Raw genomic sequence first — 27,634 nt, 5'->3', positions numbered from 1 at the left:
CTGGCTGATTGGCATAAAACAGTGGGAATAAAGGATTCCTGTTCTGACTGGCTGTTGGTCACCAGTGGAGTTCCACAGGGATCGGTGTTGGGACCACTGCTTTTTGCAATTTATGTCAATGATTTGCATTATAGGATCCATGTATTTGTGGCTAAATTTGCGGGTGATACAGAGATAGGTGGAGGAGCAGGTAGTGTTGAGGAAACAGTGACACTTAGATAACTTAGGGGAATGGGCAAAGAAGTGGCAAATAAAATGCAATGTTGGAAAGTGTATGGTCGTGCACTTTGGTGGAAGAAAGAAATGGGCAGATTATTACTTAGATGGTGAGAGAATTCAAAATGCAGAGATGCAAAGGGACTTAGGAGTTCTTGTGCAGGATATCCTAAAGGTTAACCTCCAGGTTGAATCAGTCGTGAAAAAGGCGAATGCAATATTGGCTTTCATTTCTAGTGGTATAGAATATAAGAGCAGGGATGTGATGTTGAGGCTCTATAAGGCACTTGTGAGACCACACTTGGAGCATTGTGTGTAGTTTTGGGCTCCTTATTTTAGAAAGGATATACTGATATTGGAGAGGGTTCAGAGAAGATTCATGAGAAGGATTGCAGAAATGAAATGGTTACCGTATGAGGAATGTCTGGCAGCTCTTGGTCTGTATTCCCAGGAGTTCAGGAGAATGAGGGGTTAATCTTATAGAAACATTCCAAATGTTAAAATGCCTGAACAGATTAGATATGGCAAAGTTATTTCCCATGGTAGGGGAGTCTAGGACAAGAGGCATGACTTCAGGATTGAATGGCGTCCATTTAGAACAGAGATGCAGAGACATTACTTTAGTCAGAGGGTGGTAAATCTGTGCAATTTGTTGCCACAAGTGGCTGTGGAGGCCAAGTCATTGGGTGCATTTAAGGCAGAGATAGATAGGTTCTTCATTAGCCAAGGCATCAAAGGGTATGGGGAGAAGGCAGGGGAGTGGGGATGACTGGAAGAATTGGATGAGCCCATGATTAAATGGCGGAGCAGTCTCCATGGACCAAATGGCCTACTTCTGTTCCTATATCTTATGGTCTTATAGAATTACTTATTGGATATAATTGCCCATCCTATGGATGATAGTACTTCAATTCAAAAGCAAAAATATTGGAAGTAAAAGGACACACACAAAATGCTGGTGGAACACAGCAGGGCAGGCAGCATCTATAAGGAGAAACGCTGTCGACATTTCGGGCCGAGACCCTTCGTCAGGAAGTAAAAGGATATGCTTTATGTTTTTTGGTTTATCTTGTCCTAATATGCCATCGAATTCCATCCCCAGTTATTTCCATACCTTGAATAGATAGATAGATACTTTATTCATCCCCATGGGGAAATTCAACTTTTTTCCAATGTCCCATACACTTGTTGTAGCAAAACTAATTACATACAATACTTAACTCAGTAAAAAAAATATGATATGCATCTAAATCACCATCTCAAAAAGCATTAATAATAGCTTTAAAAAGTTCTTAAGTCCTGGCGGTAGAATTGTAAAGCCTAATGGCATTGGGGAGTATTGACCTCTCCATCCTGTCTGAAGAGCATTGCATCGATAGTAACCTGTTGCTGAAACTGCTTCTCTGTCTCTGGATGGTGCTATGTAGAGGATGTTCAGAGTTATCCATAATTGACCGTAGCCTACTCAGCGCCCTTCGCTCAGCTACCGATGTTAAACTCTCCAGTACTTTGCCCACGACAGAGCCCGCCTTCATTACCAGCTTATTAAGACGTGAGGCGTCCCTCTTCTTAATGCTTCCTCCCCAACACGCCACCACAAAGAAGAGGGCGCTCTCCACAACTGACCTATAGAACATCTTCAGCATCTCACTACAGACATTGAATGACGCCAACCTTCTTAGGAAGTACATTCGACTTCCCAGATGTCAACATTACACAAAAATGTAACTGGTTTAGCAGCATAAATAAATAATAATAGAAGAGATCTGAGGTATTCTGTGTTGTGTGCCAAATCTGCTGACTTCCCTAAAGCTTTTCAACTTTGTACAAGGCGCAAGTCTTGTAAAAAATAAATTATTCTCCTTTAGTTCAGTTAAGTGTAACTTCCGCAATTTTTTGAACTTGACTAGGTTTGTGAAATATTGAATGCACATAGGCTACTGTGATTTCTACAGCTCAACAGTATTTACACTTCCAGTTTATTTTATTTAGAGATCCATCTTGGAATAGGCCCCTCTGGCCCTTTGAGCTGCAGCACTCAGTAACCCCATTTGAACTCTAACCTAATCACGAGGCAATTTACAATGACTAACTAATCTACTAACCTGTACGTATTTGGACTGTGGGTGGAAACTGAAGGAAACCCACGCCTGAGCTATGATAGTGTCGTGTTAACTGCCACACTTTATGTGTGTCATAAAGTGCCTGTCATTAACTGTGAAGTATTTTAGGTGCCTTCTGAAGTCTTGTAATTAATACACATGCAAAGATTTTTGTTTGGAATTCAAATCATGTTATTAAGCTCTGATCACCACAATTAAAAACTATTAATACTCCAATAATACTGCCAAAAACCTATCAAATATAAATATAGATTAAATTTTTGTCAGAATTTATTGCATGTTTCTTTAATAGGAGCTGCAATCTGATCCCTTTGGCAGCCAAGATAAGGCATTTTGTAATCAAATATGGCACAAGGGTGCGGCACCAGAGCTATTGGTTTATTATGTTCACAGTCCGTGACCAACACAAAGCATGTTGTTCTCCTTCTGCTATTGTTCCTCAGAAATATTCAGGGTTGGTTTCTGTATATGGTGACACCATTTCCACTGGTGACCACAGAACTGTTTGTTGATGTTAGGGCATATTCTGAAGTTCGGGTATAAAACAAATACAAGTTTCAACAGCAGTCTGCCTTCATATCTGAGTATGGATTGTCATTTGAATCTAAAATGCAACTCAGGACAGTGGTCTCTCAGAAGCTGCAATTTAGAGTAAATTGCAGACCAGGAAAGCCTTTGATCCAAGTGTGTGAATATGCTATGTTGATTGCATCCCAAATTATTTCTCTACTTCATTCTCTAAACAGAAATTTAACTGGTTCAGCTTTATAAATAGTGTGGTTAAAAAAAGGTATCAAATCTACTGTCTTCCCAATGGTTTGGCTGATGACGATGAATTCCATATTTGTGGGGTTAAAGTCTACATGGATACCAGTGAAACCAATTTCAAACACTTGTCTGTGAGTGTCTCACATAGAGTCACAGGGCAATGTGGCACAGAGACCGGCCCTTCTAGCCTCATTTGTCAATGACGGCCAAGTTATACATTGACCCATGTTTGGCCTGTCTCCCTCTGATCCTTTCCTCTTCATTCAGAACTTGTGCCTGGCTCAAAAACTTCCTCTGGCAGTATTCCATAATCATGCCATATTCTACAAGAGGAAGTTACCCTTTAAATCATCTCCCTCACCTTAAACCTATGCCCACTAGTTTTTGATTCTCTCTTGCTTGGAATAGGATTTTGTCTATTTCCCATATATATGCCCCTTGTGATTTTATGTACCTGTAAAAGTTCACCCCTTGGTCTCCACACTCTAATGAATAAAACCCTGGTCTGCCCAGCCTCTCCCTATAATTCAAGCTCTTGAACACTGGCAATATTATCATTCTCAACTCCCTTACTTAATTCTAGTTCTGGGTGAGGTGTTGTTTCCTTCATGAATGTTTGAAAATCCACAGATGACATCTTTGGCTCCACCACCATCTCCATAGTAATTGCACAATCCTCAGTGACCATTGCCTCCGGGAGGAACTTCAGAATCAGATTCAGGTTTATTATTACCGGCGTGTGTGGTGAAATGTGTTAACTTAGCATCAGTAGATCAATGCAATACATAATATAGAAGAAGAAAAAAAAAAAAAAATAATAATAAATAAATTACTGTATATATAGAATATATTAAAAATTGTGCAAAAACAAATAATATATATTTAAAAAGTGAGGTAGTGCTCAAGAGTTCAATGTCCATTTAGGAATCGGATGGCAGAGGGGAAGAAGCTGTTCCTGAATCACTGAGTGTGTGCCTTCAGGCTTCTGTATCTCCTGCCTGATGGTAACAGTGAGAAAAGGCCATGCCCTGGGTGCTGGAGGTCCTTAATAATGGACGCTGCCTTTCTGAGACACCGCTCCTTGAAGATGTCCTGGGTACTTTGTAGGCTAGTACCCAAGATGGAGCTGACTAGATTTACAACCCTCTGCAGCTTCTTTTGATCCTGTGCAGTAGCGCCCCCCCACCCCTCCATACCAGACAGGGATGCAGCCTGTCAGAATGCTCTCCATGGTACAACTTATAGAAGTTTTTAAATATATATATGTTGACATACCAAATCTCTTCAAACTCTTAATGAAGTATAGTCACTGTCTTGCCTTCTTTATAACTGCATCAAAATGTTGGGACCAGGTTAGGTCCTTGGAGATCTTGACACCCAGCAACTTGAAACTGCTCACTCTCTCCACTTCTGATCCCTCCATTGGTATGTGTCCCTTCGTCTTACCCTTCCAGAAGTCCACAATCAGGTCTTTTGTCTTACGACGTTGAGTGCCAGGTTGTTGCTGCGACACCACTCCACTAGCTGGCATATCTCACTCATGTATGCATTGGCAGCCTCCATCCTGAACGAACTAATGGCACTGTCACTAAAGCACTGAGTTTATCTGCCTCCGCATCTCGCCACAGCTTATCTGCCGGCTAATCAGGGTTTTGTCATCTCCAGAATACTAGTGATCACCTGATAGGTGTATTCTACTCCACCATGTGTAATCTCAAAGTCACAATGGCTCTGTGCCCATATTCTGTTTTCCACAGAGTTCTGCTCATCCGTTCTTCAGTGTAAAATTCCAGCCATGGAATCTGTTAAAAATTTGTTTAAATTTTATTTTGACCCTGCCCTCCATTATTGCTGTAACCTCTTCCAGTCAGAATCCCTCTCCCCTGAGTCGTTTCCATGCCTACTATTTACCGTGTGTTGTGTATTTAGCACTACAGTAATCGTGTGTGTGTGTGTGTGTGTCTATATATTTTTTTGATTCAGCATTCTTGGTCATTTAAATAATTATGGGTTATTTATGTTAAAATGTGTTATTTGCATATGTCATCACGCTACCACATGATACGTGTGCATCTTGCTTAAAGTAAAAATGAAGTTGCATTGGTATTTTTGGACTCCTGTGTTTTCCTTTGAATTAATTTAATGTTTTGAAGTTACAAAACGTAAAACTGTGTCATCAGATATCCATGATATATGTTCTGGGATTCATTCCCAAATTACTTTACCTCTCCTCTCTTCTCTGACAGGCCCGATAAAGCTCCCATCTTTGACCAATGCTCAGTTGCCTCCTTCTACCTTCTGGCTGATTATTATTTTACCTTTTTCCTCCCAACATTGGAAGAAGACCATTCAGTCCATTGAGCCAGTGGTGACTCTCAAAACAGCCCCCAATTCCCTCTTTATTTCCCTGTAACTTACTCTTTCTTCCCCATCCATCAACCTCCACCAGATTCTGCAGTAAGTAGTTAGTGTATTTTTGGGAATGTGAGAGGAAATGCTAACATCCCAGAAGTAAACCCCGATGGTCACAGGGAGAACATATACATACACCCAACAAGCTACATTAGAGGTTGTCAGAACTGTCTATAACAATCTGCTTAAACCGATCTCTTTTCAATGTTTGCCCAGTTGGACTTAACTGCCAGTATGTGATGGTCAAGTGTACTAGTTCTGCGATAAATTTACTTAGCTGCTCCAGCCTAGACTGGAGCAGCAGTGACAGAATCTACTTGGGTTTAGGTGTAGAGTTTTGCTGGAATTGGACATCAGGTCATTGTGCAACAGAGAGTTTGGTGAGCAGGTCAAAGTTGACTTTGTTGTCATATACATGCATACACAGATGCAGAGAGAAACTTACTGGCAGCAGTCTCATATGCACATTTACAATCATACACGAAGCATAAACTATACTCGATTTTTACAAAAAAGAACACAATTAAAATTATGCAAAAGTCTTGTGCTAGATGTTCATCAAAGAGGTTATGGTGAGGCAGTGTTTAAAATTCAAAGTACATTTATTATCAAAGAATGTATGCTATATACAGCTCTGAGACTTGTCTTCCCACAGTGGAACCCATTTAAAGAAAAAATATCGAACACCCCCCCCCCCCACCGCGCACAATGAAAGACCAAATAATGCAAAACATAGAATATAACACACCAGATCACAAAGATATCAAAAGGATTGTGCAGGTTGCTTCAAGAAGCAACTGGTTGAAATGAAGCAGCTGTTCTTAAATCTGGTGGTTTAGGATGTGAACATTGTGGCAAGGCAAGGGTTAACATAATGTCCAGGCGAGGATAGATTGCAGACAGCTCAGGCAGGAAAGGTCTTTGAAGAGTTTCCCTCTGCACTCTGAATTCCCAGAGCCATTTGGCTTATAGAGCAGAAATAAGAATATAAAAAAGCATGCAAACCACACACACAAACTGAGGGAAAATTACTTTACTAATTTCAGAAGTATTATCAGTTGTCTGCTTGTAGTTTCTATTGACTTTAAAACTTGTTATTGTGAATGTGATTGATCTTGCAAGTAAGGAATTCAAACACACCCAGTTTACCAAATGGTCGATATCCGTAACCTCTGGTGAATTTTGTATAAAAATAGAATTCCTTTGTTCATAATTCAGAGGAATACGGTGACAGGGCCATGCTGTTCTCCTTGTGACTGAATCCAGTTCATCATGAGTGACTTGGAGTTCAGGCATCTGCTTCCTGCTCAGTGGAAGCTGTGAGAAGAGGGACATAGGCACAGAGACTCGTTCTCAATTGCAATAGAGCTGCCAAGCACTTTAGAAAAATGAATCATATAAGCACATCAGAAATAATTGAAATTTTAATCACATTGTTAAACAGTGATAGAATTGCAAAGAAAGCATGGCAGTGCCTCCATTACCTAAGAAGTTTGCAAAGATTCAGCATGCCATCTAAAACTATGGATGTGTGGTGGAGAGTATATTGACTGGTTGCACCGTAGCCTGGTATGGAAATACCAATGCCCTTGAATGGAAAAGCCTACAAACATAGTGGGTACGGCACGTAAGTAAAGCCCTCCCCACATGGAGCATGTTGCAGGAAAGCAGCCTCCATCATCAGGGACCCCCTCCATCCAGGATATGCTCTCTTCTCACTGTTGCCATCAGCAAGAAGGTGCAGGAACTTCAGAACTCACACCTCCAGGTTCAGGAACAGTTAGTACCTCTCAACCATCAGGTTCTTGGAAACAGAGGGGTAACTTCACTCACCCCATCACTGAACCGTTCCCATATCCAATGGATTTATTTTCAAGGACGCTTCATCTCATGTTCTCAATATGTATTGCGTATTTATTTGTTATTATTATTAGTTCTTATTTTTGTAGTTGCACAGTTTGTCCACCCTGTTGGATCCCATCTTTTATTAATTCCATTGTGGTTATTGGATTTACTGAGTATGCCTGCAAGAAATTGAATCTCAGGGTTGTATATGGTGACATGTATGTACTTTGAGGATAAACTTAGTTTGAACTTTGAAGTTTGATATTTTTATTTTGATTGTTTTGATGCATGTGAAACTCCGTTCCTGTTTTGAGCCAACTATCTAGGAAAGGAGGAAGTTCTTATTTCCAAATACTATTGTCAGTTTGGTAATGTAGCGATTAGCAAGATGCTGTTACAGTTTGGGCATTCTGAAGTTCAAGTTCAATTCTGGCACCAGCCTCTGTACGCCTTCCCTGTGTGAAGCATGGGTTTTCCCTGGGTGCTGCGATTTCTTCTCACAGTTCAAAGACGTACTGGGCAGGTTAAATAATTAGGGAAATCAGTTATCCCTCTTAACCCCATTCTCTTGCCTTCTCCCTGTAGCTTTTGATACCCTGATTAATCAAGAACATATCAACCTGCACTTTAAATACACCCAAAGATGTCACATGGCTGTCACATCCATCCATGGCAATAAATTCAACACATTCACCACCCTCTCTTTTAAGAAATTCCTCCTTATCTCTGTGGTCAAGGGACTTCCTTGTATTCTCAGGCAGTGCCATCTGGTCCTCGACTCCACCCCACCCCCCTCTTTGTAGGAAATCGTTACTAATTGACAGCTCTGTATTGATTTGATTTTTGAGTTGTACAGAATGTGAACCAGGCAGGAAGTATCGTGCACACAAAGTGCCATAATGATTAATGAAGACAAATGAGAGAGGTGTTAGATGGACATCAGAATTCTAAAGAAAATTATTTTATTTTATATCTATTTCTGTACCTTTACATTCACAAGGTTTGTGAGGTTGTTTGGCAGTGGTGATAGCAGCACAATAGCAGAATTCGCTAATTCCAGAATGCCGTAATTCAGACTTTGTCCAGAATCTTTAATGGAGAGCAGGAAGTAGTAGGATACATATAAGTGTGGGTGGTAGGGCGAGACCATGATTGCCCACGTCAGACGACATGGTAGGTAATGATGATGGTGAAATTCACACTGTTGACAAGCCATGAAGGTGGGTAGATAAGCAGAGTTGGGTTGTCCAGGGTACTTCCTTGTATTGAAGACTATGTTAAGAACATGCAGGTTATGCTGGAGCAATGGTTAGATACAGTAAAAGGGGTAAGCACAGTTCTGGCTCATAAGCTCCAAGAAAGCTTTTGGAGGGAGATTTGACAAAGAGACCCTCCGATGGTTGGGGTCAACCAAAGGTGTTGCAAACTAGCTGTCTGCATGACATGCAAGTCAGTACATAAGCTAGAGAATTACAACATGGAGAGCAAGTTGTTGCCCATGTACCAGGCTCCCACTCTCCAAAGGAATGGGAGACAGATCCATTTTGGGACCAGCAGCATTGCATGAGTTGCCAATCAACTGACCTCAATATAGGACTGTCTTAAGGACTTCAGCTCTGATTTTTTTCCTAGGGGTTTAGGTCCAAAGCCTTCCCCATGAGTCAGTAGAGGTTTGAGATCAGAGTTTTCCTTCTCGCAGATGCAGGAGGATTTGAACTGCCAACCATGGCTGATGAGCCCTATCTGCCCAAAGTGACTGGTTTTAAGGTGCCAGCAACACACCTTTGTCCCTTCTCCTGAAAATGGTGTCACTGGACTTAGTAACTAAGCCACATGTGAAGGCCAGGAGCCGGACTTGGTTGTCAGAGCTTATATGAGATGTACGTCATTGGGAGCATTTAATAGATAGTGGGATCTCATCCCCATTACTTCCCCTGGCAAAAACAACCTCAAGGAACCCTGGAGATTTGATGAGAATACGATGAATGCAGGATTAGTGTAAATCAGGATCTGGTGGTCTTCTCAGTCCATTGGCAAAGTGGAAGGTTTCCTTGCTGTATTGTCAGTCTATGACATATATGTCAAACTCAAGGCCCGCAGGCCAAATCCGGCCCGCGGTGGAATTATCTTTGGCCCGCGAGATAATATCTAATTGCTATTAAAGCTGGCCCCAGTAATCAAAGCGCCTATGGCGTATGATATGGCTAATGCTGAGTTTATTCAGGTACCAGGTTTTCATGGTTTTTAGTGTTTATTCGGCAGTCTTGCTCGGCAGTCTTCTTCATAAGAAACGGAATTTGTAAAGTGAAACACTTTGTAGTTATAGCAGAGACTGAGACACATGAGAGCAGGCAAAAAACGGAGGCAACGAAAGCTGCGTTCGCACGCGTCCGACTGATCCGGCCCGCATGAAGCTGCATTTTGCTCAATCCGGCCAGTGACCTAAAATGAGTTTGACACCCCTGGTCTATGAGTTCTGAAGGTATTGCTCTGTTTGAAAAAGTTATTATCGGTAATAAATCAGCTGGGTATGTTTGTTTTCTTTGGAAGAGAGGCCGTTGAAAGATGTTTTAATCAAGGTACACAATCATTAAAGGCTTACATTAGGTGAATTGGAAGGCCTAACTCTGGGGGGCACCTGAGTTAAAGGGCAGAGGTGAGGGAACCCATCCTAACTACCTGTTGGCGATCCAATAAGAAGTCTAGGATCCAGCTGCACAAGGTGGGTGCAGGCCGAGGTCTCTGAGCTTCCTGTCAAGTTTGGAGGGAATTATGGTGTTGATTGCTGAACTGTAGTCCAGGAACAGCATAAAGACAAGATTCTGATTAGTTTTTCACTTTTTCACCCACATGAACACCATGTTATTTGTCTATGATTCCAGGAAGTACTCCAAGTTTACACAGTACTAGTTTTGGTTTTTGGTATCTACGAGGAGACAGACCTCAATGGTAGTCTGATTTCCATGATTATCTGTTCATGAGCAATTTGCCTGAACTTGCTCTTGAGTTTTCTGAGTTGAGTTATCTGACCGTGATCTATGTAAATTCCAGGCTGCTGTTTTAGAGTTGTGGTTCAAGCAAGGACAGACATTTGAATGAGGATTGCACCACTGTTGAGGATGGGGCAAAATTTGCAAATTGGTCTAATAGTACAAGTGGATGTATTCCCCCCCACCCCGATTATAAATTCAAGAATGTGTGTTGCTTGCTCCCGCTCTTATGAAAATATAAATTATTCTGAATTTTCTACTTTGGAACATAAAGTACACCAGAGCAGCCAGCGTCCTGTCAGATTACTGGCTCATTTCAGTAGATCCTAGCAGTGTGCAGGAATTTTCAGTTTCTTCCAATTTAGAACAGGTAGGTGCTTGGCTTGGGACAGTCCCAAAGTTGTGTAAATCTGGGTCTGTTATGCCTTGCATAGAGTGCTGTGTTACCTCGCTAGGTGCTTCTCGTACTTCAGGCGATATTTTGTTACCTAAGTAGGATTGTGCTCAGTCATAATTCTGAGACGCTTTCTCTCTTCAATGGAAGCAACACACACAAAATGCTGGAGGAACTCTGCAGGCCCAGCAGCCTCTATGGAAAAGAGTACAGTTGACACTTTGGGCCAAGACCATTCGGCAGGACTGAGGAAAGAAAAGATGAGGAGCAGGTTTAAAAAGTGGGGAAGGGGAGAGAGAAAGACAAGGTGATAGGTGAGACTGGGAGGGTCAGGGATGACATACAGAGCTGGGAAGTTGATTGGTGAAAGAGATACAGGCTGGAGAAGAGGGAGTCCGATAGGAGAGAACAGAAGGCCATGGAAGGAGGAAAAGGCAGGAGGAGCACCAGAGGGAGGCAGTGGGCGAACAAGGAGATACGGTGAGAGAGGGGATGGGGAATGGTGAAGGGGGGTGGGGGGCATTACTGCAAGTTTGAGAAATCAATGTTCATGCCATCAGGTTGGAGGCTGCCCAGATGGAATATAAGGTGTTGCATGCCATCCGGTTGCAATGAGGAGCATTTCCTGGTAACCAACCATTTCAAAGATCTTTTTTAATCAAAGTACATATGTTACCATAAACAACCCTGGGATTCATCTTCTTGCCGCATACTCAATAAATCACTCCCCATTCATTCCCTTTCTGATACATTGGCCCACGGCGGCCGCTACTGCCAAAATGATGCTACACTCAGTTTGGGGGAGCAATACCTCATATTCCATTTCCAACTTGATAACATGAACATTGATTTCACCAATTTCTAGTAATTTCTCCCCCTCCCCCTCTCCTTTTTCATTCTCTGGTCTGTCTCTCCACTTAGCCCTTCTCCCCATCACCCCCTCTGGTGCCCCTCCCCCTCTCCTTGCTCCCATGTTCCACTTTCCTCTCATTTCAGATTCCTCCTCCTTCAGCCCTTTAACTTCTCTTCCTATCACCTTCCAGTTGCTCACTTCATCCTTCCTCCCCCATCCCCTCACCTTCCCCCTCATCTGGCTTCACCTGTCACCTGCCAACTTGTACTTCTTCCTCTCAACCCACCTTCTTATCTCTCATCCTTCATCAGACTTCAACTACTGCACAGAGTCTTGCCATCTTCAGAAGTTTTCTGATGACTCTGCCATAGTTGGATGCATCAGCATGGGAGATGAGGCTGAGTACAGGGCTACGGTGGGAAACTTTGTCACATGGTGTGAGCAGAATCATCTGCAGCTTAATGTGAAAAAGACTAAGGAGCTGGTGGTGGACCTGAGGAGGGCTAAGGCACCGGTGACCCCTGTTTCCATCCAAGGGTTCAGTGTGGACATGGTGGGGGATTACAGATACCTGGGGGTACGAATTAACAATAAACTGGACTGGTCAAAGAACACTGAGGCTGTCTACAAGAAGGGTCAGAGCCATCTCTACTTCCTGAGGAGACTGAGGTCCTTTAACATCTGCCGGACGATGCTGAGGATGTTCTACGAGTCTGTGGTGGCCAGTGCTATCATGTTTGCTGTTGTGTGCTGGGGCAGCAGGCTGAGGGTAGCAGACACCGACAGAATCAACAAACTCATTCGTAAGGCCAGTGATGTTGTGGGGGTGGAACTGGACTCTCTGACGGTGGTGTCTGAAAAGAGGATGCTGTCCAAGTTGCATGCCATCTTGGACAATGACTCCCATCCACTCCATAATGTACTGGTTAGGCACAGGAGTACATTCAGCCAGAGACTCATTCCACCGAGATGTAACACTGAGCGTCATAGGAAGTCATTCCTGCCTGTGGCCATCAAACTTTACAACTCCTCCCTTGGAGTGTCAGACACCCTGAGCCAATAGGCTGGTCCTGGACTTATTTCCACTTGTCATAATTTACTTATTATTATTATTTAATTATTTATGGTTTTATATTGCTATATCTCTACACTATTCTTGGTTGGTGCGACTGCAACGAAACCCAATTTCCCTCAGGATCAATAAAGTATGTCTGTCTGGCTTTCCAGTCCTGGTGAAGAGTCTCGGCCCAAAACATTAACTCTTTTTATTCCTCTCCATCGTTGCTGAGTTCCTGCAGCATTTTGAGTGTGTGACTCTGGATTTGCAGCATCTGCTGACTCTCTTGTGTTCAGTTATGATTGTGGCAGAATTCTGAAAGGTTCCACTGCTTCAAAACTGTGCATTATAATTGCTTCGTACTGTTGACCGTAACCAGCATGATATTGCATCTTGCTTCATTTCTGGCAAGTGAAGAGCCTGCTCAGGTGAAGTTGTTCATTGGTCGATAGATTGTGAAATCAGAAAAAGGCAGAATTATTTATTTATCAATACAGTGTGGGGTAGTCCCTTCAAACCATGCTGCTGCAGTAACCCCTGACATATCAGTTTTAACCCTAACCTAATCACAGGACAATTCACAGTGACCAATTAACCTACTAACTGGTACATCTTTGGACTGTGGGAGGAAACCCATGCATTCTAGGGGGAAGGTATACAGAAACTCCTTACAGATTGGCGCCAGAATTGAACACTGAACTCCAGAACACTTTTGGTTACAATAGCGTCACGCTAACTGCTTTTGCTACAGAGGGAGCCTGAGCATTATCCGAGATCAGAGGCACAGAAGAAGCTCAAAGGTGAACTGGAAGAAGAATTAGCAACTTGTGACATCTGCCACAGGCAAAATTTTGTTGCTTGATTAGCAACAAAATATTTTTATTCTGTATTATTTAATTACTGGAATTTAACAGCCTCACCTCCCATGTGGCATTGAACCTTATGCCTGTGGACTGATGATTCCTTACCATGAATGCATTGTCCAGTAATTAACAAGAGCCTTTGTGTGGCGTCCAACACAGATGCACAGAGGTCGAGGGACTAGCAGTGAGATGATTAACTAATTAGTCAAATTTTGTTCATGCTGACAGATGGAAGGTTGCACTGGGACAGCTCCATGGTCATGTAACTGATACAGGACTTACATCATCATCATCATTACGTGCCGTGTCATAGGATTTACAAAGCAGTATTAGTTGATGCTAAATGGTTTTGTGAACTCTTGCTAAGCAGTGAAACCATTTTGAAGGTACCAGTATCTCAAAGTGACTTGCATTGAAGTTCACCCCAAAGTTTGGTACGAATGTGGACGACCCTTCACACTGGTGTTGCTCAGACAGATGATACAGTGCTCCAGTCAGTGATAGATTAGAATGAAGTTTCAACTCTGCATTGTTAGCTGGTTCCTTAAGGTTGTCACAGGTGGGGGTGGTAGTGGGGACAAGTTCCCACCATCTATTAAATGCTCCCAGTGGCATGTGTCTCAAATAGCCTCTGACAACCAAGTCCAGCTCCTGGCCTTCACGTCTGCCTTAGCTACTGAGCCCAGTGGAACCGTTGCTACTGACAGGATTGCGGCATAGGCAGGTGATCGCTGTCTTAAAAACTGTTGCTTCAGGCAGATGGGGTTTGTCAGCTGTGGTTGACACCTCATCAGGGAATTTCTGATCTTAAGACTCCTCTGCCTTGTGGCTATAACCATCCTTAGGGGAAGTTGGGGAGTGAACCCGGAGGAAAAATCTGGAGCTGGATTCCTTAAGGCAGTCCCACGTTGAGTTCAACGCTATCTGGCAACTCCTGTGATGCCACTTGTGCCAAACTGTATCAGTCTCTGGACTCATCGTCTGCATGGAGAGGGAGAGCCTGATCAATGGGTAACAGCTTGTTCTCCGTATCATACTGCCCAGGCTAGTGTACTGACTTATCACACAGGCAGTCGGGATGCAACATCCATGGATGATCCCAACCAGTGAGGGATCTCTGTTGTTAGCTGGATCAAAATGGGCCGTAACACTCGCATCAGCTCTCTGCGATTTTGCCATGTTATATAAACATCACAGATTTCTAACTGTGTACTTTCTGTTCCATCTCATCATTGTTCATGGATAGCGGAAGACAGTGTTGCTGTACTTAACCCGCTAAATGAGTAACTTGCACAAAATGCTGGAGGAACTCAACAGATCAGGCAGCATCTATGCAGGGGAATAAACAATCGACATTTCAGGCCGAGACTTTTCTTCAGGAGTCAGGGTGCTGATCCTTCACACTTGGGGAAAAGTTCAATTACTTTCAGTTGTTGAAAGTCAAACCATTTAGTGTTTTTGCTACCAGCTGCGATGGTTTAATCCATACCAAATGCAATTCTGAAACTTATGGCTTTTGAGGGTTTTTTTGTTAAGACTTGTAAGCATAATATTTAAGATCAAGAATTTGTCTGATTGATGTAGTTCACTTGGCACTGGAAGGATACAGCATTAATTTATAATGAAGGCATATTGCTTTCAGGCCAGTATCTTCATTCATAAATATTTAAAATGACTTAAATGGAATTACATTGAAATTACAAAGTAGGAATAGGTACTGGACTCAACCACTCTTTGTCTCACGTGACCAGTGGCCCGAATCCAATATCCCTTTATTCCACTTCCGTTCAATCATACAGTTGGTTCTTAGTTCAATATTACGAAGAAGCCCATGCATTTTACAACGGTTTATTTAACAAAATTTCCTTGCTCCTTTCCATCCTGTGTTCATTCTCCCTTGTTACAAATGTCTGATCTACTGGAAACAGTCAGCTCTTATCGGCCCTTTCCCAGCCCTAGATGATTTAAACACCCAGTTGAAGGGTGTGGAAGTTTTTGTGGCTGCATTGCCTTTTTATGTTAACTTCAAAGTTCAAAGTAAATTTATTATCAAAGTACATGTATGTCATTACATACAGCCCTGAGATTCATTTTCTTGCGGGAATTCACAGTAAATACAAGAAACACAATAGAATCAATGAAAAACTGTACCCAATAGGACAGACAAACAATCAATGTGCAAAAGACAACAAATTGTGTAAATACAAAATGAAAGAGAAAAGAAATAATAATATTAATAATACATAAATAAGCAATAAAGATCCAGAACTGGAGACGAAACGAAGAGTCCCTGACAGTGAGTCTGTAGGTTGTGGGAATGGTTCAATGTTTGGGGTGAGTGAAGCTGAGTGATGTTATTCTCTCTTGTTTAAGAGTCTGATGATTGAGGGGTAATAACTGTTCCTGAACGTGGTGGTGTGGGTCCTAAGGCTCCTGTACCACCTTCCTGATGGTAGTAGTGAGAAGAGAGCATGACCTTGAATGGTGGGTGTCCTTGATGATGGATTCTGCTTTCCTGCAATAGCGCTCTATGTAGATGTGTTCAAAGGTGGGGAGGGCTTTACCCATAATGCAGTGGGCCATATCCATTACTTGTTCCACAAAGTCATTTTGTAGCTAGAAAGAGACTCCTGCCGAAGGGTTTTGGCCCAAAACGTCAACTATACTTTTTTTTCCCAAAGATTCTACCTGGCCTGCTGAGTTCCTTCAGCATTTTCTGTGTGTTGCTTGTAACTAGAAAGCTAATCTTGCTGGCAGGAGTCAATGTTTGTGATCAGAACCATGGTCATAAGCCGATGTAACTCCGATAAGCTTTGGACATTTGTTGAAGCACCACCAAAGAAGAGTTCCCTGACCAACTGAGTAGCAGGGGACATTACATCTGCTACTCTGGCATGGTTCAAAGTAAATTTATTATCAAAGTATGTATATGTCACCATGTACAATCCTGAGGTTCATTTGTTGTGGGCATACTCAATAAATCCAAATAATAATAATCATAACTGAATCAGTGGAAGACTGCACAAACTTGGGCCTTCAACCAGTGTAAGCAATAATTATCGAGAACACGAGATGAAGACTTCTTGACAGTGAATCATTTGGTTGTGGGAACATTTCAATGATGGAGCAAGTGAAGTTGAGTGAAGTTATCCTTTTTAGTTCAAGGGCCTGATGGTTGAAGAGTAGTAACTGTTCCTGAACCTGGTGGTGTGGGTCCTGAGGCTCCTGTACCTTCTTCCTGGTGGTAACAGTGAGGAGAGAGCATGTCCTGGGTGGTGGTGGTGGGGGGAGGGAATAATCCCTGATGACTGATGCTGATTTCCTGCAACAACATTTCACGTAGATGTGCTCAATTGTTGGGAGGGCTTTACCCATGATGGACTGGGGAAACCAATAATTTCAGTAACAATTCCAGGACTTGTGGAGTAGGAGGCAAAAAAAGTGTTTCTCTTTAAATGTTTAAATTCAGAAATAATTAAAAACATTTTCTATGTGTTTGCAGTTAATTCCATTGTGACATTTTGTGTTTTAAAATCATTTACTTCAATTTTAAGAACTGATAGCCATTATGCGGATGTGACTGCTGTCAGTTCTACTTGAGGCCGGCTCACTATACACAACATGCTTTTACATTCCGGTTCTCAGATTACAGGTCCTTGATATAGAGAAGTTGAAGGAAAGCCTTACAGCAGGAAATCAATTGGCACAGCAGAAAAGATAGAATGTCTATTAATTCATGTACCAGTCAATAACCTGCAGATCTGCACCAAATGCAAATACAGCTTAAGACCAAGCTGTATAAAATGTTAATGTGGGTTAGGCTCAGCAGTCGGATGCCAGTGCTATTACGAGGCTGGCACAAGTGTTTTGTCAATTGAAATTAGCGTCACAAATTAACAAATATTTTGTTAACAACTTTCAGGTGCCCAGGGTGCTCTTTGCACACTGACACTTGAGGTGTAATTGATTATTTTCGAGCTATCCAAGATAAGTTAAGTAATTACACTAGCTAGATTCTCAAACCTTTGTCTGAGAAGCTGTTTCGTTAATGAGTTACTCCACCCCAACAGTGAACAAGCTAAAATTATTTAGCTGATGGGTGCATTTTGATTTCCTGTTCTGTATATGCACTCTACCTTTCAGTTTGTACAGCTACTACATAAAGACCATGTCTGCTTTGGCGTCACCGCTGCTGGGCCTCAATTCTCTTACTAGACAGGACAGGTCCGATTCTTTGATTTTATCTTATGTTTGGAATAATAAAAGCTCTAGAGTGAATAAACTTTTATTGCAAAAATCAAAAAAAGATGGAGGACTGGCTTTACCAAACTTTAGATTTTATTATTGGGCAATTAATATTCGCTATATTACTTTTTGGATTTATGATATAGACGATCAAGATCGCCCTTCATGGTTACAGCTGGAGGAAAATTCAGTAGTGGGGTTTTCGTTAGCTTCTTTATTAGGAGCTCCTCTTCCCTTTTCGCTCTCCAGAATAGGTAGACAAGTTCTTAACCCTATTGTTAAACATACTTTAAAAATTTGGTTTCAATTTCGTAGATTTTTTGAATTAAATGATTTTTTACTTTCTAGTAATATTTATTCTAATTTCTTTCTTAAACCATCAACTTTAGATAAGGCTTTTTTAACATGGAAAATTAAAGGAATAAAAACTTTTTTAGATTTGTTTTTACAAGACTGTTTAATGTCTTTTTCACAATGGATAAATATGATATCTCTAATACACATTTTTTCAGGTATTTACAGGTTAGGAATTTCTTACGTGATTTTTTACCGAATTACCCCTTGGCCTGCTCTTCAAATTTGGCTTATGCTATTTTTCAGTTTAAACCTTTTCAAAAACGATTAATAGCTATAAACAGTTAATGAATGTTCGCATGTCACCTAATGATAGGGTTCAACATACCTGGGAAGTAGAACTTCAACATTCACTTTCAGATAATCAATGGAGTAAAATTTATTATTTAGTCAATAATTCATCTATCTGTGCACGCCATATCTTAATTAAGTTTAAGATAGTACATAGGGCCCATATGTCCAAAGATAAATTGGCGCATATTTTTCCGAATATAAGCCCTATTTGTGACAGATGTAATGCAGAAATGATTACTCTAACTCATATGTTTTGGTCATGTGTAAGTTTAAATAATTTTTGGAGGGATATGTTTGGAATATTATCTAAAGTTATAGATACAGATGTTCAACCTAATCCACTTACAGCAATTTTTGGGATTATTCCACAGGAAGCAAGCAAAGTGTCTGCTTCCACCCAACATGTGATAGCTTTTTCAACTTTACTGGCTAGGAGAGTTATTTTGCTACACTGGAAAGAATCTAACTCACCTACTGTTTTCTATTGGCTCTCCTCCATTATGTCATGTCTAAGCTTGGAGAAAATTAGAAGCCGGACATTTGATACATCCTTTAATTTTGAACAAATCTGGCGACCTTTCATTCAATATTTTCACATGATTTAATTTATTTTAATTCATTTATTTTTATTTATTCTCTTTGGGGAAAATCCTTATCCATGAAGGTTCGGAGATGACTAGAAGGATGTGGTTTTTTTTCTCTCTCTTTTTCTAATTTTATCCTCAATTGGACTGCCCAATCTTTCTTTTTCTTTTCTTCTTTCCTTTTTTTTTCTCTCTTTTTTGTTTTTTGTTTCAGTTTAGTTAGTGGGTTTTTTTTCCCTTATCAATAAAATTTCCAATCTCTTTATTATGATTGTTATGAGGAATTGTAGTTTTTTTTGACCATTGTATATAAAACAGCATAATGTTTTACTTATTTGATTCTGATATTATATACTTTTTGTTTTTACTGTTGCTGTTTATATGTCTTTTATACTATCTACTTGTTAAACTCCTCTTCCGATTTGTATATTCTTTATTTGGAAATCAATAAAAAAGATTGAAAAATGAAAATGACAGAACAGGTCCAAAGAAAATGACAAATGCAAATTCTGAGCTGGGTTTTGACCCTTGATGTCAACAATTCCCATACACAGACACACACTGTGTGTGTGTGTGTGTGTGTGTGTGTGTGTGTGTGTCTGTATCTCTCTCATTCTCTCACTCACACACACACACTCCACTCACACACATATCTCCACACACTACACCTACACACACACACACACTCACTCACTCACTCACTCACTCACTCACACTCACACACAGAAGCCACTTGATCCACTCAGTTTACCCAGTAGTTTGTATCAATGCTGTAGTCCCTCCTGTCTCCCTTGTGTCTCCAAGGAAAACATCACATGAAATCTGCTGCTTCTTCCATGTTTAGATCTGTGAAAATGTAGCTTCTCCTGGCTCTTCACTGCCTTTAGTCATTTGGATCTGTGGTTGAGCAGGATAAAACTCTAGCTCAGTATGTTTGGGGGGCACACTTTATGATTGGGGAGAGGTTTTTATTTTTAGATGTTATTTATTTATTAATATTTGGAGACTACCGTTGAGCACTGTCACAGGAAAGCAGTATCCATCATTGAAGAGCCCCACCATCCGGCCATGCTTGCTTCTCAAGACAAATCAGATCTGTTTTGCTGATTGTGCTTTCAAGCATTCAGGCTTGGAGATGTCAGAAACGAAGAATTTCACTACTGCAACAAGTTAGGAGAATGAAGAATTGGAAGGCATCAGCAGTCATCTTCAATGTTGCCTTGCCCCCCTCCTGACACTCAGCTCCCTGCTCTGGCTCCAAGTAGCTGCTTGCATGTGACAGGATGGATATAGACTGGAACTGTGAGGGGTGACTTCATTGAAACATATCAAAGGTTGAAAAGAGTGAATGTGGAGAGAATGTTTCCTATGTTGGGGAGTCGAAGACCAGAGGACACAGCCTCAGAATAGAGGGGTGTCCTTTTAGAACAGAGATGAGGAGGAATTTCTTTAGTTGGAGAGTGGTGAATCTTTGGAATTCATTGCCACAGGCAGCTATGGAGGCCAAGTCATTGGTATATTTAAGGCAGAGGTTGATAGGTTCTTGATTGGTCAGGGCATGAAAGGATACAGGGAGAAGGCAGGAGATTGGGCCTGAGAGGGAAATGGATCAGCCATGATGAAATGGTGGAATAGACTTGATGGGCAAAATGGCCTAATTCTTCTCCTGTGTCCTATGGTCTTATGTATAATAAAATGTGCATAAATACATAAATACCGGCATGTATTTACAATGTAAACAGTAGTTTAAAGTGTTTGCAGTGTAATACAGTGACGGGCCAATCAGATCAACTATATCGTTTGTCATTGTTCAGTTTACCCCAAATGAGTGAGCTTTGGTTGAATATGCAGCCACTGGTGACCTACCAGGGAGCATGCCCCTATGTGTCACCATTGCTTGCAGAAGTCTCTAGGTGGTGGTCAGAGCAAAGATCAATTTCTTAAATATTTATTTTAAGATTCTTTTGAAGTAGAGGGATGAGAACAATCAACCCCTGTGAAAGTCACGATCACATTGATGATTCGGGGACCTCATGAGAATTTTCTGGTATATTTTCACTGAAGCGTTGCAGCACTGTAAGATGACTTCATTGTCTGTAAAATACCTTTGGGTAGTCTGGAGCCACAAAAGGCACTATATAATTAAAGGTCATTCTTTCTATCACCTTCGACAGTTTATCATTACAAAACTGTTTCCTTGCCCTGTCCGTGTTGGTAAGCAGTTGAGTACATATTCTATGGTAATAATGTGAGGATATTTTTTATAAAGCCATATTCTGATATTCTGTCTACAGAAGTATAAAATTGTGTTTGAACTCTTTGTGACAGTCAATGAGGACCCCTAGACAAACAAGATGATTGATTCTTGCACCACAGGGAATTGCCAGCAAATGTTTTATTTTAGATATTGCCTTGATGCTCCTGTCTTGATTGTACATAACATTTAGAATTAAAGTATTTTTATGTACATGGGGATGCAGGTTTAGCACTCCTTATCTGAAAATCCAAAAACCTCTTTGGAGCTCTGATGTGACACCATAAATGGAGAATTCCACAAGGCACTGGGAAGGGTTCCAGGAGCGTAGGTCTCTGTGTTGCAGACGGTGCTGAGAAGTGACCTCGCATTCCCTCTTCCAATCTTTCAATCTTTTGTTTTTATACCTACATAAAACCTTTAAAAAAGTAAGATACAAATACAGTGTACTGTAACTTTTAAAGAAAATAGCATCGTAGCTGGATACTGAAAGCAGGGCCTGTTCTGCACTGTATCTCTAGATAAAAAGTAAGCTTTGCACAGACAGTGGGGGTCCTTAATGATGGCTGTTGGCTTCCTCAGACATCGTCTCTTGTAGATGTTCTTGATGTGGAGAGAGCTGTACCCATAGTGAAACTAGTTGTCCAGCACTCTCCTTAGCCTCTTTTGTTCCTGTGCATTGGAATTTTCATGCTCTGCTGATAATGAGGAATATTTCATTGAGACAAATATGTAAGTATCTACAACCTTCTGACTGATCACTTATCTGATGTATCCTGTCCAGAACATGTTCATTACTCACCAGATGTCACAGAGTGACAGTGATGGAAGCTGCTGTTCAAATAAAAAGTGTAACCAGCTGAAGTGTGCTGTTCTTCTGCCAGAAACATCATCCAACAGCAATTTGACTTTGTGGACCTGTGGCCAGGTTTACTTTATAACAACAGGCCTACTGTGCACTCAGCGGCCATTTTATTAGGAGTGGAACCTGCTGTGGTCTTCCGCTGCTGTAACCTATCCACATCAAGCTTCGATGTGCTCTGCATTTAGAGATGCTCTTCTGCACACTTATGTTGGAAAATACGCTTATTTGAGTTACTGTTGTCTTCCTATTAGCTTGAACCAGTCTGGCCAATCTCCTCTGACCTCTCTCATTAACAGAATATTTTTGCCCACAGGACTGCCTTTCATAGAAAGGTTGTGAGTTTAAATCCCTGGAGTTCAGCAGTTTTTGAAATACTCAAACCACCCCATCAGTCATCAACAATCATTCCGTGGTCAAAGTCACTTCACTCCCCATTCTGATGTTTGGTCTGAACAACAGCTGAACCTCTTGATCACGTCTGCATGCTTTATGCATTGAGGTTCTTCCACATGATTGGCTGATTAGATATTTGCAATGATGAGCAGGTGCACCTGATAAAATGGTCACTGAATGCATTTTCTAATTTGTTTAAATTAAAATTATTAAGTAAACTTCAAAACCCAAACATAGCCAAAACTCTTAGCTTCATGAATGTTGGTGACAATGTTCAAATGAACAGGATCATTCTTAACCCTCGATGTGGCTCACCCAAATTTGAGGGGCCAGATGCAAAGTGCATTCTGCCACAAGGAACATGCTCCAATGACAAATCAAAGAAGGTGATGAATTGACATATAGGAGGGAGATTGAAAACTCTGGCTGACTGGCACAGCAACAGCCTCACACTCAATGTCAGCAAGACTAAGGAGGTGATTGTTGACTTCAGGAGGAAAAACTGGAGGTCCATGAGCCAGTCCTCACTGGGGGAATCAGAGGTGGAAAGGAACAGCAACATTAAATTCCTTGGTGTTATAATTTCAGAGGATGTGTCCTGGGTGCAGCACGGTAGTCCTCTATCTCTCTATTTCTCTCTAACTCTATCTCTATCTCTCTCTGACTCTCTGTCTCTCTATCTATCTCTCTCTGACTCTCTGTCTCTCTAATACATATATATATATATAGATACATACACCTTATCCTCGTTATATGTGGGGGATATGTTCCTTGTAGTCGTCGCATAATGTGAATAATTATTTCAATGGCGACAATAGGGATGCGTTCCAGAGGGCTTCCTAAATATATTTTATCTGTAATTTAATTACATTTTCATACCAATATGACACAAAAGCAGTACCACAAGGCAACATTCGTATTATATTTCATCAACTTAAGGTAATATTCAATGTAATAAATCATGGAAAGTTAACATAGTAAGGTGTACAGTACTCACCAACAGTGGCAGGTGTGTTCGCTCCGGGAGATGAGTGGTTGTTGTGGTGTCGGGATCATATCAAGTACAGCAAGGGGTGAAGGAAGACTCACAGAGCTCTTAGAACTGCCGGCAGCAGGAGATGACACCGGTTTGAAGAAAGTGGTGAGGGTTGTTTGCTTGGCAGCATTTTGTTTATCAGCATAAATTTGCTTGTAGGGAGGAAGGGTTGATGGCAGGGAACGACTGAAATGCTGACTCCGTTGTAAACTTGGGTCCATGTCCATCGCCATTTGTGCCAAGTGTTCCGACTTCCACCATTCCCTCACCGTTGGTAAACTCCTGGGAATTTCAAAATCATCTGTTGCTTGCAGCATCTGAGAAATAGTTCGCCGTAAAAAAAAGTGCCTTGAATGTGGATCACACCTTAGTCGAGTGGTTGAATCAGCGATGTTGTGTTAGGCGGCAGGAAACGCACTGTTATGTTAGGATGAATGCTGTGCAAATGTTTAGGATTGGGCTGGCGCATTGTCAAACAACAAAAGAACTTTAAAGGCAGGATTCTGTTCCCGGCAGTAGCATCCCAGAGCTGTGTTACCTTTACCTGATGCCGCGCTGTTTATAATTTCCAACTTTTTTTCAAGTGTTAAAGCAGTTCTCTGCCGCTCGGCTGATAGCCCAGGACATATCATCGGATGCTTAGGAGACGTAGTTAAATATCTGAAGCACAAAATCACTGCACCCTAGGTAAAACCAACAAAGGTTTAAGAGCGCAAGATCGCACATCCATACCTTGCCAAAACCAATGCGAGACTGGTGGGAGTGAGATTGTGAGGCGCGCGCTCCTGACTTGGCGGGAAAGCAGTGCTCCCCGCATAACTGTGAATCCGCATAGTCATATCTATATATATATATCCAAGACTTTTGCACAGTACTCTATATATACTTTGATAATAAATTTACTTTGAACTTAAGGATGCTATTTCTATTTCTCAGTGTAGTCAGTGAAGTCCTAACTGGAAGTATTTTCATGTCTGGAGTTACTAAGACCAAAAATGCAGCTTGAAAAGTAGGATTTGCTTAGTATTTTGCCTTTTGCTTTCCAGGTACAAACCTTTCTTTCCACACCAAGTCGTCCCGACCGTAGTGGATGCAGCAAACTGTGACCTGTACGTACAGCAGTCAAATATCACTGAAGGACGCCTAAAAGTCACGGTCGTAGAATGTAGCAGGTATGTGGGAACAAATAGCCTCCTTACGAGCTTATTCTGTTATTCAGTTCTAGTTTATTCCTAAAGAGGAATGTTAAAAACTTAATCAAGATTTTTAATAAATTAACTTTTATTGCTGTCTTATTGTAGGTCAAATATGATGGTAAAATATAGTATTAATGGTAAGACTCTTGGCAGTGTGGAGGATCAGAGGGATCTTGGGGTTCGAGTCCATAGGACGCTCAAAGCAGCTGCGCAGGTTGACTCTGTGGTTAAGAAGGCGTACGATTTATTGACCTTCGTCAATCATGGAATTGAATTTAGAAGCTGGGAGGTAATGTGCCAGGGTTAGGACTCAAATGTATTTAAGTAAACTACTTAAGAACTTTTTAAAAGCTATTATTAATGCTTTTTGAGAGGGTGATTTTAGATGCATATCATATTTTTACTGAGTTAAGTATTGTATGTAATTAGTTTTGCTACAATAAGTGTATGGGACATTGGAAAAAATGTTGAATTTCTCCATGGGGATGAATAAAGTATCTATCTATCTATCTATCTAATGTTGCAGCTATATAGGACCCTGGTCAGACCCCACTTGGAGTACTGTGTTCAGTTCTGGTCACCTCACTACAGGAAGGATGTGGAAGCCATAGAAGGGGTGCAGAGGAGATTTACAAGGATGTTGCCTGGATTGGGGAGCATGCCTTATGAAAACAGGTTGAGTGAACTTGGCCTTTTTTCCTTGGAGCAACAGAGGATGAGAGGTGACCTGATAGAGGTGTACAAGATGATGAGAGGCATTGATCGTGTGGATAGTCAGAGGCTTTCTCCGAGGGCTGAAATGGTTGCCACAAGAGGACACAGGTTTAGGGTGCTGGGGAGTTGGTACAGAGGAGATGTCAGGGGTAAGTTTTTTTACGCAGAGAGTGGTGAGTGTGTGGAATGGGCTGCTGGCAACGGTGGTGGAGGCCAATACGATAGGGTCTTTTAAGAGACTTTTGGATAGGTACATGGAGCTTAGAAAAATAGATGGCTTTAGGTAAGTCTAGTAATTTCTAAGGTAGAGACATGTTTGGCACAGCTTTGTAGGCCAAAGGGCCTGTATTGTACTGTAGGTTTTCTATGTTTCTATCTCTTCTTCTGTTCCCAATTTCCCTCTCAGTTTTATACTTGGGTCATATTTACTTTAGCTTTTGGCAACCATTTAACATTCCAGTAATTTTTGCTAGCTTGTGATGCTTGTGTGTGGCAGCACGGCAGCGCAGTAACTAAAATGCTCCCATGAACGTAGCCTTTGTCGCCGCGCACCTGGATAGGATGCAGTTAGAAAATGTTACGAAATACAGAAGATTTTCTTTGCTGTAATGTATTTCGTTACACCCTTCAATTAAACAATAAAGTCAGAAGTGTGTGAATTTTCATTCTAAGTATGCATTTAAAGTGCCACACAGTTTTCAGGCTGTGTAAAACATTTCCTGCCTTGGTTTGTCTGCGCAGCTGTTACAAAATATTAGAAGGAACGTCGGTGTGATATGCCTGGTAGAAATTAGAATGACATTTATTGAAGCCCTAGTATAGAAATGAGCACCTCATTTAGCCTCAAGTTCTAGTGGCATTGCAGCAGTGTTGCTAAGTCCCACATGACGCTCGGACTAATGTAAAACATTCCCTTCAATGACTAAGGAAGGGCACAGTGTTCTTTTAATCTCCTGGCCAAAATCATCCAGCATCATAGCACAGGTTAAAAGAACAGAAGGTGCAGGAATAAGTGTGGTCTGTATGGCGATGAGCCTTTTCAACCTTCAGCAACATCTCTGGGCTCAGATCAGCTTTCCTGCCCAATCATTGTAACCACAATTTCACTGTAATCCAAAAAAATTCCAATGTGCCGGATGCTGATACTGTGAGGGGATTGTCAGACACGAGGAACCCTTTTGGTGTTACAGAACAGAGGTATTAGGACCCAGCTGGTTCTGGCCTCCCCACCCCTTTACCTTTCCCACCCACCTGCTTCCTGCCTCCCCACCCCTTTACCTTTCCCACCCACCTGCTTCCTGCCTCCCCACCCCTTTACCTTTCCCACCCACCTGCTTCCTGCCTCCCCACCCCTTTACCTTTCCCACCCACCTGCTTCCTGCCTCCCCACCCCTTTACCTTTCCCACCCACCTGCTTCCTGCCTCCCCACCCCTTTACCTTTCCCACCCACCTGCTTCCTGCCTCCCCACCCCTTTACCTTTCCCACCCACCTGCTTCCTGCCTCCCCACCCCTTTACCTTTCCCACCCACCTGCTTCCTGCCTCCCCACCCCTTTACCTTTCCCACCCACCTGCTTCCTGCCTCCCCACCCCTTTACCTTTCCCACCCACCTACTTCCTGCCTCCCCACCCCTTTACCTTTCCCACCCACCTGTTTCCTGCCTCCCCACCCCTTTACCTTTCCCACCCACCTGTTTCCTTCCTCCCCACCCCTTTACCTTTCCCACCCACCTGATTCCTGCCTCCCCACCCCTTTACCTTTCCCACCCACCTGCTTCCTGCCTCCCCACCCCTTTACCTTTCCCACCCACCTGCTTCCTGCCTTCCCACCCCTTTACCTTTCCCACCCACCTGGTTTCACCTATCAACTTTTAGCTAGTCCTCCTTCCCCTCCCCCCCATCTTTTTATTCTGGTGTCTTCCCCCTTCCTTTCTAGTCCCTTGGCCTGAAATGTCAAATGTTTGTTCATTTCCTCTGATGCTGCTTACCTGTTGAGTTCCTTGGGCACCTTGTGTGTGTTGCTAAAGAGATAAGGTTCGTAAACTGACCCAATCATGAGATGTTCTTGTATACATCAGCCAAACATGAGACAATGCGACTGCTAACTGTCCTGAATTGCCACAATGCCACCAGATACCATGTCAGTTTATTTTGTTAATTAATGCATGATGTTGTACC

General features: G+C 41.8%; 1 protein-coding gene across 1 annotated transcript in view; it reads left to right on the top strand.

Annotated features, from left to right (window-relative positions):
* The window catches only part of pdzd8 (PDZ domain containing 8), a 249,511-nt gene that overhangs the window by 63,856 nt on the left and 158,021 nt on the right, over nt 1-27,634 (top strand). The window contains exon 2 of the mRNA XM_073027847.1: nt 24,593-24,718. Coding sequence (XP_072883948.1) covers nt 24,593-24,718 — 126 coding nt within the window. The remainder of the gene's footprint in view (nt 1-24,592; nt 24,719-27,634) is intronic.

This window comes from Hemitrygon akajei, chromosome 23 (genome assembly GCF_048418815.1).
Source record: "Hemitrygon akajei chromosome 23, sHemAka1.3, whole genome shotgun sequence".
Lineage (NCBI taxonomy): Eukaryota > Metazoa > Chordata > Chondrichthyes > Myliobatiformes > Dasyatidae > Hemitrygon > Hemitrygon akajei.
This window is presented reverse-complemented; position numbering and strand designations above follow the sequence as displayed.